Source organism: Centroberyx affinis, unplaced genomic scaffold, assembly GCF_046629955.1.
Source record: "Centroberyx affinis isolate AG114_WGS23_722 - 3 ecotype Tasmania unplaced genomic scaffold, CSIRO-AGI_Caff_v1 ptg000177l_1, whole genome shotgun sequence".
NCBI classification, from domain to species: Eukaryota; Metazoa; Chordata; class Actinopteri; order Beryciformes; family Berycidae; genus Centroberyx; species Centroberyx affinis.
Genome location: NW_027278874.1, coordinates 83,159 through 98,181, shown reverse-complemented (window position 1 = coordinate 98,181; position 15,023 = coordinate 83,159). Strand labels below are relative to the sequence as shown.

Genomic DNA, 15,023 nt, shown 5'->3' with positions numbered 1-15,023 from the left:
TGCTGCTGTCAGATAAAAGAAACCCTATGTAACCCTAAATAACCATAAAAACTTTCAATTCATGTTAAGTTAAACGTCAAAACTAGAAGAGAATTTTTGTCTATCAGCACACAAAGTGGGAAATTAACACGCCAAGCCACTCACACACACGCAAAACAAACAATCACAGAAGCAAACTCCTATCTTGAGATAGGAATCTATCAGCCACTAAAGCTGGGTAGGCAAAACCAGTTGTTTTTCTACTCTGGACAGTAGTGAAAAGCTGATGTACAAGAGCCTAGAGTGACACAGACCAACTCTCACTGTATGTGAATAAACCTCAAAGTTCCCATTTTGGCAATTTCCATGTTTTGCATGGTTATTTATGTGTCGAACAAGTCTTATGATCCGAGGGCCCATGAAACCCTTTCCTTTCAAAAAAAAAAAAACTTGTCAATGTGAAGGCAGTTTTTCTGAATTCATGGAAAGTTAACTTCCAAATACAACATCCGATAAATACCATTTCAGAAGGTTTTCAATCCATTTCTGAGGGAAAGGCCGCTACATTTATTCCACAACCTAATGACAACCTAGTGACCTAATGAAACAACTCAGGTCCCCAGGCAGATGCAGTGAGAGGCTGATGTAGCAGAGACCCGGTGTTAAGACGAGCCCACTCACGCTGTATGTGAATTAGCTGCTTTGGCATCTTGAAGTCCCCGGGGTAGAGGGACTCGTAGTAGGCGATGTTGCTCTCCGCCTCAGGGACCGGGATGACCATGTTGTCCCGCTTCTCGCCGTACACCTGCTGCGCCGAGATGGCCCGCTGGAGATGGTGTTCCTATACAGAGACAGAGGGACAGAGAGGTGAGAAACCTGGACCACAGAGAACAGATATGTCCTTACTAGAGCTACATAATATACTGAATTAATTTTCAAATCAAATTTTAGTTATGTGTTTTACTAACATGGTTAAAAACAGAAATAAGGTAACCAACATCATAAAAGGAAGAACAGGAGAAGTAGGCTAATGCTTAAAAAGTGTAAAAGGTATTTTGAATACAAAAAGTATGGTTAAAGCAAAACAAAAAAATAATAATTCAAAAGCAGCAGTAAAAAAGCAATGTGGGGGGTATCACTGTAGAGGCTGTTAATGGGCAGCACCAGATGATCTGAGGAATCTATTTGGCTCATGTGTAACAAGCATATTGGATAAACAAGTTGGTAAGACACCATTGGGAGATTTAAAAAATAGATAGATAGAAAGATTTTTTTAAATTGATTCTGGAGCTACTGGAGCCTGTGTGGGGATTTTACATCTTCCTCATCTTTGTTTAAAATGCAGCAGCACAGGTTTTAACTAAGTTGAAGGTGACTAATATTTCCTTGAGGAAGTTGTGAGAAAAGCACGCAGCAGTAATCTGATCTACAGATTGATATGATCAGTGATATTGCAACATAAAAAACACTCAAAACAATGTTTGGAAATTGGTCCCAGCCACCAGTCAAATGCTCATCAATTTTGTCAGCGGTCGGTAATCCGTCCAGTCTATCATTTGGATCTCAATCATCTGGAATTTCTATTCTATTCCTATGGTAAAATAGTGAAAACTAGCTGCTGGACAAAGGCTGCAATATGGCAGTTTTTTCAAATTCATTTTTATTAAACAGGCAATCAATAAGTGGTGACAATGAGAAGTGTCTGTCAGACATATATCCCTCAATCACAGACATTTCTAACGTGAGGTGACTGGCCTGATGTCCAGATGGAGATAGTCCCTTTGTACTACTGTTGTCAAGCACCACATCAGTAAAGGTAATATAGACCAAGCTTCAATCTAGGATTTAAAAAAGTACTTAATTGCAACTCACATAGCAATCACCTTTTCTGTCGAATTATTCACAATTCATAGTATTCCCATGATGTCACATGCATTTCCTACCAATATGGCGCTTTACAGTACACACAACTCATTGGCAGTATTTGTAATAAATTAGCAGGTGATTACAATCAAATGACAATCACCTGTTATTTTCCTACCAAGATGGCAGTGTGGTAATGTAACAGAATACTATGAATAAGATGTTTTGTCAATACTGGATATCCCCAACAACAGCAAATGGCTGCCATCTTCACATACAGCAAATTAAAATGGTGCAAGAAACTGTTCCAACAACTGACAATAGTCAAAAGAGCCATTTGCAAAAGTAATTAGAACAAAACAAAAACTAGCCCGTGCTTTACACTTGACACATGATAGAAAGCCTGGGAAAATTTGCCAAGCTGGGGGTAAACAACACGCTGACTCATTTACACAGAAGCCAAGTGTACACCTGCAAATCAAGTTGCGTGAGGAAACTGACGAGTCCTGTATCCAGTTACACAACAGGGAACACTTGACAACCAGCCCTCATAACAGTCTCTGAAAAACAATCTGAAGCTAGAGGAACAAACACGACTGCCATGAGAATCAGAAGCATCTGAAAACAGTCGGTGGTTCATCTGCAGTATATTCATTTTACAGTGGTAAATCGCCTTACACCTAACAAGTCAAGCAACAGACCCCGAGTAATTGAACAGGACACAAAAAATAAAACCCAAAAGCTGTAAACTTCAGCCTAGCCTATATCCTAAGCCCAGATCAGTGTTTTGATGTGTGATTTACTTCAAATTCCCATTAACACCAGTACATCTGGTGTTTAGAGTTTTTTTTTTAAGTAGATTATCATACAACAACATTATCCACAATTAATAATCGTGGAACTCAGTGATATAGGCTATTTGTTATATATTTTCAATTTCCCTGAAAGTCCCTGTGTGGTATATCAACCTTTGGATGTGCAACATGCGCCCATATGACCAAAACAAAAGTTCACATGGAGAGGCAGGCAGCTCCTTACATAGACCATCTTTGGAAAAATGTAGCAACGAACAAAGCGGAAAAGAACGGCTTGACCCAGTGTCAGAGTGGACAATCTTTCTCCCAGAGTCTGAACATAAAAATGTTGTTTTGTTTCCTAAAAATGCATTAACTGTCATTCGGAGATGGTTTGGTTTTACACCAGATAACAACAAACAAGGACAGATTCTCTGCACGGTTTGCATTAGGGTTGTAGCTAAGTAAGTAGTAATCAAGTAGTAATTATTTGAATTTTGTAAATAAAGACCACAATAAAACAATCAGAATTATAATTTTTGTCACAACCGTGCCACCCTAGTTTTCATCTTTCCACCAGTTAATCATTTAATATACTAAATAAACATGACATTTTAAAGCACAGTTTCAGTGCTACAACCTACACTAGAACCAAAATTAAACATTTACCACCCCATCACCACCATGGCTACATAACAAATACAAAGGAAACCTTGACATTGTCCTTTGGCTCTGCCGGTTAAATCAGTCAGTTGGCCTTATCTATCCGCCACAAGTGTGATGAGAGCCTGCCAAGCCTGTAGGGGGGGAATGTGCCGGAAGGAAGGCAGGCTGACTAACTGGCTGGCTGGCTGGCTGGCTGGCTGACTACATGGCTGGCCGCTTGTCTGAACAGTCCTAGTCAGTCGTAGTAGTAGCAGAGCCTTTGGCCCAGAGCCGGGCACTGTGCCACTGGCAGGCAGTCTGTCAACAAGGCAGCGTGCTGCCGGACTCGTACGGCAGCTCTCTGGAGAGAATGTGTGTGTTTATGGTTTTCCCTGCGGCGGTCGGAGACACAAGGGTGGGGGGGTGGGGGTGGGGGGGAGCCAGAGAGAGAGAGAATATCTCTGCCTGTGGGAGGTAGACAGAGCGAGTGCGAGCGAATGAGTCAGCGTGAGTGTACGTTTGTGTAAGTGAATGAGTGAGTGAAACGCCACGATCACGATCTAATGTATTTATGTTGCTGCAAACTATGTGCAGATTCGTACACAAGGCTCCCGTGGCTCAAATGTATTAAGAGGAAACTCAATACGCATGGTCGCTGATTATAGTATAACAATGTTAAATTTCATTTCATCTTTGATTTGAGGCACAGTAGAAAAAACAGGGGGCAATAACAATCAGTTTGACGTATTTTATGTCAAGCACCAGCCTCGTTCTCATGGTGGAAGTGCAACCTGTCTGTTGTGACTGCAGGCTACATATTTATTTGTGAGAGGCTTAGGTTCTTGTGTGCTGCCAAAAATCACTAGTCAAACATGGCAGACAGTCGCTGTTGTATAATAGCAGGGTGTCAACCTGTACAAAGCCCAAGGGGAAAATTTACAATGAACTTTGGTATTTCATTATCGGACTGCTCCGTTTAGATCCAGCATTCCTATGTAGTGTGTATTTCCAGAGAGACTGCAGTCTGAAATTTCACTCAACACTCTGGAGTTTGCCAAGTTTGCTAGGTTGACACCTGATGCCATTCTTTCAATCAACTCAAATTAGCAATTATCTGCAAAAAGCCTTCGCTTTTTTCTTCTTCCCCCAAGTCCACAGGTAGTGTTTCATACTGATCATATGTCTGCATCCACTCTCATGCTAGCAACTGTCCAACACAGGTTACAATATACACACGTTGTCACCCCAGTGTGTGATTGGCTGTCAACTTGTCAAAGCTCAGTTGTGGAAATGATACATACTTTTATATGTGGAAAAGGTAAAGACGTTTTTAGTGAATTTATTGCACTTTTAAGGTGATTTGCCAACAGAACAAACTGGATTTTAAAGTCACCAACATGGGCCTTTAATATTAGGCCGTCTCTGCTGTCACTACTATAGGCCAACCTGTCACTGTGTTGGCTGGGAAATACAGTAGCTTTTCCAATGCTCTTAAAATTATTTGACGCATCTCATTCTAGTCAGTGTAAATTACACTGCACTGTTGGACACACACAGCATGTCTTAATCTGTCCACTCTGCACTGTTTGTAAGATTGTAGTCCATGTGCTTCAGTATGTACTATGTTCTCTGTTTCTGCACCAGTGCCACCAAGAAAAATTCCATTACATTTATTGCACTTGGCACACAACATGCGATTGTAATTCTGACATTTCTAATAGGAAAAACTACTTTAAAAGAAGGCCACGGACTACAGCAACACTGTAATCCTGGGGTGCAAAATTGCAAAATCAGTACAGCTGCTGAACAATTTCAGCATTTGAAAGTCTGTGAGAAGATTTCCTACTACCCTCTTTGAGATACTGGTTGCTCTAGAGGAAATTCGTTGGACCCCCCTCGACCCATGGTTCCCAAAGTAGGGTCAGCAAAATACAGAACTGCTTCCATTCAATATCATTTCCCTCACAAAGAATAACAGACAACGTTGCGGTCTGTGGTCTACAGTGTTTTCGTGCTGGACCGAGCGCTCCACAGTGAAGACCACAGGAGCTAGGCTAATCCACAGTGGACTAACCACTAGCACCTACTCATAAGCAAGCATTTATTTTTCTAGAGAAGGTTGACTGAGTGTGCATGCCCTTTTTCCTGCAACGCCCTGCTTCACATTCACTCAGCACAACCACAGTCACAGTCACTGCTGGCAACTGAGAAACTCCACTGGACCAGATGGGGGTTAAGTGCCTTGCTCAAGGGGCATCTCCAAAGTATGGTCTAGAGATGAGGAGAGGTTCTCAATCAACGTTCGCACTGAGATTTTCCTAGCTGTTTTGTGATTTTGAATCAGCAACCTTCTAATCATAAGCCTGTTTGTCTAACCTCTAGGCCAGCGGTTCTCAACGTGGGGTCCGGGGACCACCAGGGGTCCTTGAGGGGGTTCCAGGGAGTCCCCAGCAAATTGATGAATTGTTAAACTTCAGCATTATTTCAAGTTAACACAATTAGAGAATGTAGAAGAATGACTATTTTGCTCATATATAGTTTCACTGATATTTCTCTTCCTACAATACAGATTTCTGGATAAAATCATATCTAACAAAAAAACATATTTTCAGGTTTAGGTCCAAGAGACACAATCTCATCAAATGGGGTCTGTGGCTCTAATGTGGAATAAATTAGGGGTCCTTGATATGGAAAAAGGTTTAGAATCACTGCTCTAGGCTACCGCCGTCCTCCATAAAACCAGGGTTGAAAGTCTGGACATCCTCAGTTAAAAATATACATTATACATGCAACATTCTCAAACTCAGGTCTGGGGACTGGTGATAGCACCCGGGATGCAGTGGAACAGTCCGACCATACCAATATGCTATAGCTTTTATAGAAACTACTTTTACATGTCATTTCAGCTTAATTCTCAATATAAGGAGGATTTGGTTTTAATGTAAGCTGCCCCTGGTGTGGTAACACCGTTATGTGCCGGTGCCGGATGGCCAGCAGGACAGCAGAGACTGGCAACATTGTTTTCGTCTCTCGAAAACTCAAACCACAGACGGTCTGCTGCTTCTAAAACAGAGAGACATTTGGCAAAATGGATGAACACAGATCTATATGGGCCTTTATCATAGTGTTAACTTCTCAATGCTATAGTGACTTCATTGGGGTCAGGGATGATCCAAATACCTGTAAGACAGAGAGCACTGGTCTACTCTTTTCCATGCAGTCTAAAGTATTTCATATGGTCTTTAGCATTTCATGTAGTCCACAGTCCATCTATTGGCCACAGAGGCTGGTGGATGCCAGAATTGACAAGTCACTCCACTATTTCACCAGTCAAATAAACAGGACTGGACCTAAAAGAGATGGGATGTTACCTGCCAAAGGAAAGTAAAGTTGACAGCCACTAAAATTTACCAGCATTTGACTACAGTGTTCCATGTAGTCTTATGGTCTTCAATATTCAAAGTCTATGGTACTGAGGTCCTACAATACTCCGTTTAGACTTGTATGTGGCCAGCAGTATTTTATGCAGTGTATTGTTCTCGAGGCAGTCTCCAGTACTCAAAGTTTACAGTGCCATATGCTCCACTGTTCTGTACTGAACGGAGGATGCTGCTACTCCCTTAAAGCTGAAAACGCTGCTGCGGACAAGCCTTTCAATTTCATTCTCAGAGCTGCCCTAAGGCGTCCACACACGAAAACTCAAAAACTCTCCTTCCACATTAAACCCATCTGAAGCATTCGCCCTGATCCCCCTCTGCGCATGTGCGGTTGCATAACGTTCCAAGTTCCTATCCAGCTCCCACTGAATCATTCCCCTGGCGAGTGCCTAAACCCCCACGTCAACTTCCTCCGGCCTCTCTACACAATGAGGAAAAACTCATAAAACCCAACAGCCTTGAGCGAAAATGCTTTTGCTGCCAAACCTAATCAAGCGCTGCGTTTGTTTACTTTCCTGGCCATGGCTATTTGCCTGAAAATAAATGGAGTTAGATTGAGGTGAATGGTCAGAATACAGACCATGAGCAGATGCCCTCATACACACACTCTCTCTCTCTCGGCCGGTCTCGCTCTCCCTCTCGCACACGTTCCAGAAATAGCCTTTTAAATGACTGTATCGATCACTGTCAAGTCTGCTGAGGCAGCCAGAGCATCCTCATCCTCCTCCAGTCTCGCCTCTGACAGCTACTGTCCCAGACACTGTAAATACCACTTAACATGATGGACAGCCACAGGGGACAGCTTGGTCGGGCTGTCGAGGGATGCAGAGCTGCAGCAGTGGAAGACTGGTTTCGTGCCCTGCGTGGGAGAGGTTGATTCTGCTACACAAAGTTTAAATGGGGTAAAATTAAGAGCAGCCATCAGCCTGTGTTTTTGGCTGTGGCTGGTAGGTTCTCCTGGGCACTTTGTCAGGTAACAAACCATAGATTAGAGTTTCCTTTACATCCCAGAAAATATATAGGGTGGTAAAATAATTAATGTGGCTGTCTACTGTGCAAACAAGTTTGTTTCTCAAGTGCACACCTACTATTGCATAAAAAAGGGAGTGAAACTGATTAAATATAAGCAGGCAAGATAGTTTATTGTCCACTGGTCAATTCCAAAATCCAATTCCATTCTCACTCTTTTTCCAGCTGATGCTTGCCCATCTGGCAGAGTCGACCCAATCACTTGACTGGTGGCTGGTGTTAATTTCCCATGCTGCCCATGTATAGGTCAACACAAAAAATGTTAGGAGAGGGGGGGAAAAAAAAGGGGAAGTGGCTGCTACAAAACTTTCAATTTCACTCTTTCTGAGCTGCAGAGACTTTGGACAGGTGACATGCCCCACATTCCAACCCAGCGAGGTCACACAGTGAGAAACTGGTGGCCTGCGTGTGTGTGTGTGTGTGCGCATAGGTACAAGATCACTGTCTGGCCCAGCGGCAAACACAACAGATGCCTGTGGGTTCCCACCGGGGCCGCAGACACTGACCTCGCTTTCACCCAAACGTAAACACAAGACAAAGTGTCTGGCCCAACACAAACAAGCTGCACGTGCCGAGAGGGTTTCAGCAACTATAGCTCTTCAGTCAAGCCGTGATGCATGCACACAGCCTATAAATTACAAAACCATACACTGGACTAAGCTATGATTTATGAAACCCGAGTCCAGCAGCAACAAAGAAAGTAAGCCTGCAGTCTTGCGCTTGGTAAATGCTAAAAACGACTGGAGTTAAATGTAGCTTACAGAAAGGCCTAAACCTACAGCTGGCTCTGTGGTCTGAGTTCAACAGCTCACCGTTTAAAGTGCTCCATTACCAGACAGACAGGAAGTACGGGGGACACCGCATTTTTCCTCTGCGGACCACTGAACACGGTGTGGGAAGTCAAATGTGGTCGAGGTGGCGGCAGAGGAAGCATGTGCAAGGCTGGACTGGGCTTAAGATAACCGAATGCTTTCCAAGAACTTCGAACACTGCAAGACTGCTGAAGAAATCAAATTTAGTAAAAGTTGTCTGTGCAGCTCAATGGGTAGATGGGGGTTTGATACCCACTGGGGCCACCCACACTAAAAATATATGCACTGATGGTATCATAAAACACCATCACTATACTTAAAGTACTGATAGCCTCCATGTGTCATGGCGTGCCGACAGTATGCACATTTTCACTCCAACCAAACACTAAAGCAGCTGACTTTGCTGACAGAGAGGAGGAACTGATCAGGTGAAATCAGGTGGTGTAATCTTTGGATGCAATAAAAAAATCATGCATTCTCTCGGCACTCCATGGCACATTGCCTATCCCTGGGTTACGCTATATCCGACAAAAACAACAATTAAGAGCATATTCCTCTTTGCCATCCAACACATCTTCATCTGTGACGTAGAAATTCAAAATAGACCGCTCAAACCCCCTCAGCAGTCGGCATGCGGCGGGCCTTGGCCTACCTCTTATGATAATATAGCTGTTACATAACCAAGCACTCCAGCTGAGCGGAGCGGAGACTTTGAAGTGACAGCCCCCCCCCCCCCCCCCCTCCTCTGCCCTGAGCTCCTCCTGAGCGCCACGTGCCGCTGGTCTGCCAGCCTGCTGTGCCATCTGACACACTGAACCTCTGACACCGGGCCTCCAGGAGAGAAGGCGGCAGCGTGGCCCCAATATGGATACACTGAATAATAACACACTTCAAGGATCCCTCTAGGGAAATTCCCCATTCACACAAATGTCAGATTGCTGGGTCAGCTGCAAAACTGCATCCCTGGATATGGACCTGGGTCCTCCAGGTGAAGGCAGTCACTTCGCCACCCTGCTGTCAAATAAATTAAACGTCAAAATGGAACAAAAATGCACTTAAATTCTCAGCATGTGCATCTAGTCTACAAGGCAATCCTCTATAGATTGTGGCTGTGGGACGCTACATAATCCATTGCAGGAAAAAAAACAAAAACAGTCCACCTGCACCTGCCACAGTGGCTGGTGCATCCTCAAACCGTCCCCCACACACTTCCACTATTTCACCTGCCATATGAGAATAGTAAATGGGACCTCCAAACAATGGCTGGTTAAGTGCCAAAGTGGGGCAGAGTAGTCAAATCAGCCAACTGCCAAAAATCGACTAGCACTGGGAAAACTGGGCAGGTGGAAGGGGTTAATTTCCCTCCCTGGAAAAGAGAAGGGCAGCAGCATGACCACAATTCAGTCAGAAGTGAATGTCAACACTGGGAAACTAGAAAGACGCCTGTCTGACATGGCAGCATGGGTTAACACATTATATATATATATTTAGGCTAGTGCTGTCAGGCTGGGAGGTGAGGTAACATCAGTCTGACAGCTCGGCAAGCAGAATGATGAATCCTGTGCTTTTACTATTCAAAGCAATAGTTTTAGTTGGAGCTATAACAACAGCTGCATTAAATATACAATGCAGGACTACAACCTCCTTCCTCCATACAGGTAACTTGAGCGACTTCAGTGTCGTATGGCAACAATCACATTTCATGACATGACAGTGTTGACATCCAAGTGTAGCTGAACCGTGGGAACCTGCAATACTGCAAATCACATCATCATGTTACAATGTCAACCCACACACAGACACACACACACCAAGTGCAAACACACACACACTGTATCCCGTTCAAGATGACTAAGATGCAGTTTTCCCCAATGCATGGCAGCAGTGTTGACATTTCTGTCTGGTCTGATGCCACATGTAATTTGAAATCACTAGCTCCCCCTTGCCCTGGTCCTTCGCAATTACGCCAACACAAGGCCCCATCCTGACAGACAAGACAAAATGTCGGAATCGCAAAAGTCACATGACTCCTTTGTACTCTGAAAATCATCTCACGCATAAACAAACCGTTCAAACCGGGCAATTTTATCCAATAATGAGACAATGCATCCCCGCTTCACCCAAACAGACGTCCAAGTTCACCCATATATGCCATTTACACCAGAATTCCGTCGTGTTTCTGGTGAGAAAATTGGCCGCCATTTTGTGAAAGCTTGCGCAGAAAAAAAAGAGGGACACCTCTTATCATGTAAAAATAAGGAATTAAGAAAAGCGTTTATTGCAGATTTTTTTAACGGTTAAAGCATACCGATTCCTCTTCTTTCTCCATCCCCGTAGGCATCTGCGGCACTGCCCGGTTAATGGATGCATATTCGTGTAGGTCGGGTAAATCCTCACAACGGAAGACGGGTAGTGGCTTGGAAGCGTCCAGCGCCCGTGCCCGAAACGACAATTTACTCATTCTTTTTTCACAATTCGAGATGCAATATAAATCTATCCGATCTCCTAATATTCACAACGGTACCGAGTGGAGCTTTCATGGATGTTTCTGTGCGGTTATTCTCAATTCTAACGTTCGACTGGTTGTAGCTTGGATTTAGGGCGTCGCCAACGGAGCCGGGGGAAGGCCCGGATCTTGGTCGCTCTCTCTCGGACTATTTTTTTCCGACGCTCCGCTCCCTACCGCTGGTTCAGTGCGCCATGGACAACATGGCGGACATTTAAAACTCTTTTGCTCCGTTTCGCTCGTAGCGGTCCAACCCCCAGCTCGCGGACCGACCATTCCCACACGGTCCCGAGCGCTTGCGCGTTCGCGACGGTGGGGGGAAGGGGGCATCTCTTGCAAACGAACTCCTTTCCACACATACAAATAAATTATTGAAATAAACATCAGGCATGCCCGAAATATAAATTAAGCAAATAAATATAGAAATATATGAATAAAAATAATAAATAAAATACATTTAAATTACTAGAAATAATCTTAATATAAAAAAAAACAACTGAAATTAACAAAATAAAATCAAAACCAATTCATGTAAATTAAATAAAACATAAATAGATAAATTATAAGAATACAAAGATATAGATATTAAATTAATAGAAATAAGAACATCTAAATTAATAAAATACATACAAATATGATTAATAAAAATATACAAATAAAGAAAAAAATATAAAGTTAGAGTTGAATTAAGGTCATGAAAGTGTGTGCAAGTAACCCTAAATGTTTAAAATTTCACAGCAATATTTTGAATGACTAATAACAATAAAAAAAGCAGCAAAAAAGTACAGAATTTGCCACACTGGCAAAGGCATTATTTGCTAAACTTCGGTGTTGTCCATTATTATGCTTGAGGATGATTGACAGGACAACATTAAGAAATCTATGTTTATATTAAATACCCCATGCTGTTTTTAATTAAAGTTTTCCCTTTCATAATGTCAATATGAGTGTCCCCTGGTTCAATAAAAGGCTACCCAAATATATATACCCTAAAATACCTCAAGCAAAAAAAAAGCCTACAAATAATTTGTCAAAAACCAGAGATAAGAAACATCCTCTGTGAATATAAAATAATTGCCAATTTTAGTAGAGCGGTAATTCATATTGTATTAAGCATTCTATTAAGTTAGTTGGTTTTATTCTTCAGTGTGTGTTAAAACTGGAGGAAGAAAATCAGAGGATCAGAGTTGCAAATAAAACATTTTCCGTCACAGGCCAATGCTTCAACTATCAAACAGTTAACTGTTCCTGCCAATAGGCCTGAAAGAACAATTAAAATCTATTCAACTTAAAGCCCATTACTTTTGATCCTATTATTCCAAGCAGCCCACAATAAAGAATGTTTATTCCAGATGAAATGCTTCATGGGAACATGTTCAGCTTGTGAACAACGTCGCCCTCTTCTGGTCTGACAGGCGAAGCATCACACAGAGTGACGGATGAGAGTTTAGACAGAACATCCTGCAGACGTCATCTGGTGGACTTTTTTATCCAAAACATGTTACGGCACCATGAGCGCATACATGTTTTAATATAGGTGAGCCCAGTGGAGTCAAATACCTAACCATGACAATGTTAGTACCATGCTTATCTCACTGAACTGCAGGCTTAAGTTGTTCCAAACTGATTTGGGATCAGCTTTTGCCATATCCCCATGGATTTGGGGGGGTGGAGGACTGATCTAGGGTCAGTAATTAGAGGATACTTCACCCTAAGAGCCCAACAGAGCTAGACCTTTAACAAACAATATGCATCAAGCTCAGAATACAATTTTAGAAAGCATGAAGGCATCTTACCTGGTGACGACATTGGGTTTAGCCAGGATCCACCCAGAGGAACTGAAGCTTCTTCTCTTTGCTTTCCATCATAAAGTTCTGTGACCGTCTCATGACGACCTGAGAGCACATTCACAAGGAAAGAGCACCAGGACATTTAATCAAAATGCCATACTTTGTGATAGTCTAGTTTAACACTGTGGTTTAAACAAAAAACACATCACAACAATTCAGTTACAGAAAAAGATAAAACCAAATGACTAGCCTAATTTGTGCAGGTGAGACACAGGTGCAGGTGAAACCCAAGGGACATGGAAACAATCTCACTTCTCAGTTTACAAACAAATTAGCTTTAGAGAAATAACAGTCGACCAAAATTAGTTTTTCTACATTTATTACCTCCACAAACAAAGTTGGAAGGTGGTTATGTTTTCACACCTGTTTGACAACAGAATATCTAAAAAAAAAAAGTTACAAACTGATTTAGATGAAATGCGTTGGACATATAGCCCTTGGGCCATGGACCAGTTGATTAGATTTTGGTGGTGATAATCTTTTCTTTTAACATTATGCTGTGTTCCAGTGCTGGTGGGAAAGTCCAACATCTGGGACTTCCAAGTCAGCTGCTAAACAGCGTTGCATTCACATGCCATTATGTCAGAAAATCAAATCCAGAAGACAAACGATAAACAAAGAAGCTTTGCAAGTTGGAGAACTGTTCAGTGTTGGCAGAGGTTTGCGCCTTGTAGTTGTGCTTTGTGAAGGAAATTATTATGAAGGTTACTTTAAAGGTGCTACATGTTGCATTTTTAAACATCAATATGTCATTCTCAAATTAACTGTGATACTTTGGTATAATTACCATAAGAAAATGAGACCATGGTTGAGATGACTGGTAGCCTCTATCCCAGCAGTATTGTTAGTGTCAGTGTTTAAGAGAACAACCAACCTGGTTTCCAGCAGGTGCTGGAGTATAGTAGCTGAAAATGGATTAAAACAGAAGATAGTTGCATAAAGCCGCGGTTCTCAAATCGTTTGGCTTGTGACCCCTTAAAACTAAGCAATACCTACTCACGATCCCAACAGGCTGCATGAGTGGTGAACAGTTCACCCAAGAAAATTATTTTCCCTTTTCAAGTCATTTCATTTTTCTTATTAGAGGTCTAGAGGATTAAATAAAAATCAGAAATATTATACATGATAATCAATCTGTATAGTAGAAATGTGTTTTTTTTCTATCCCATAAATCATCTCACTAACCCCCAAAATTATCTTACAACTCTCTGGGGAGTTTGAGAACCACTGGAACAAAGGATAGTTGAATGAATGTGGGAGCAGTGGAAGCTTTCTTTGGTCAAAGATTTTCTCCTTCACTTCACTTCACTGAAGAGTATAAACATGTTGTTAGTGATTTCTCCATTGGCCTGTCACTCGTTCATCTGCCCTTGCCAGAAACTCTGAAAGCTTTAGCTCTGTTTGCGCTGGGAGAACAGCGCCCTCTTCCTGTTTTGTGCCATTTAGCAATCCAGCAGATTCCCTGTGAAATCCAACCTGGTGGCTCATAATGAAAAATGCGGCGTTGAGGCCGGCAGGGGATGCCAATCTTCTTGACGGTCTTGTTTGTTTACTGTCATTTTACATACTGTATGTCTCAATATGGTCATGATTTATTGATGTTAAAATGATGCATACACCACCTTTAATTGGGCTGTCTACACAAGATAACTAGAAATTGTATAATACTGTAGATGTATAATACCACTTCACAGCTGGAATAAAACATTCTTGATGAAGCCAGGGAGCAAACATTTACATCACATTTTACATGTTAGGTGTTTATCTGATGCTCTTATCACCTAGCCTAAATTAAGAGCTGCCAAATGTGCGGAGTACAGATGTCATGGCCTCGGAGTCCAGAAAGATCATGTAAAAGTGACAAGCTACAAAAAGAGATAAACTAACAGCTAACGAGAGAGATGGAGAGGATTTTCTCTCTCCTTTTGGTTGTTGGTGAACTTGACCTATGCTCTGCTTAACAGACTTCTTAGAAAGTGTCAACCTCTTTTAGCCCGCATAAGTGCCAGATGGGTGGGGTTAGTCCCACAGTATAACACGATTAGTGCCATACAGTTTACACAATCAAAGGAAAAGTATTGGAAATTCAATGTAGTATACTTTTCTGT

At 42.2% G+C, this 15,023-nt stretch overlaps 1 protein-coding gene across 2 annotated transcripts in view; it reads right to left on the bottom strand.

The window, feature by feature from the left end:
• The window catches only part of LOC139657548 (enhancer of polycomb homolog 1-like), a 30,508-nt gene extending 19,221 nt beyond the window's left edge, over positions 1-11,287 (bottom strand). For both annotated transcript variants that reach the window (XM_071535431.1, XM_071535439.1), the window contains exons 1-2: positions 10,868-11,287; positions 661-820 (exon numbers count right to left, since the gene is read on the bottom strand). In XM_071535431.1, the coding sequence (XP_071391532.1) occupies positions 661-820; positions 10,868-11,020 (313 nt within the window). In that variant the 5' untranslated portion in view covers positions 11,021-11,287. The remainder of the gene's footprint in view (positions 1-660; positions 821-10,867) is intronic.
• Positions 11,288-15,023: the final 3,736 nt, after the last annotated feature.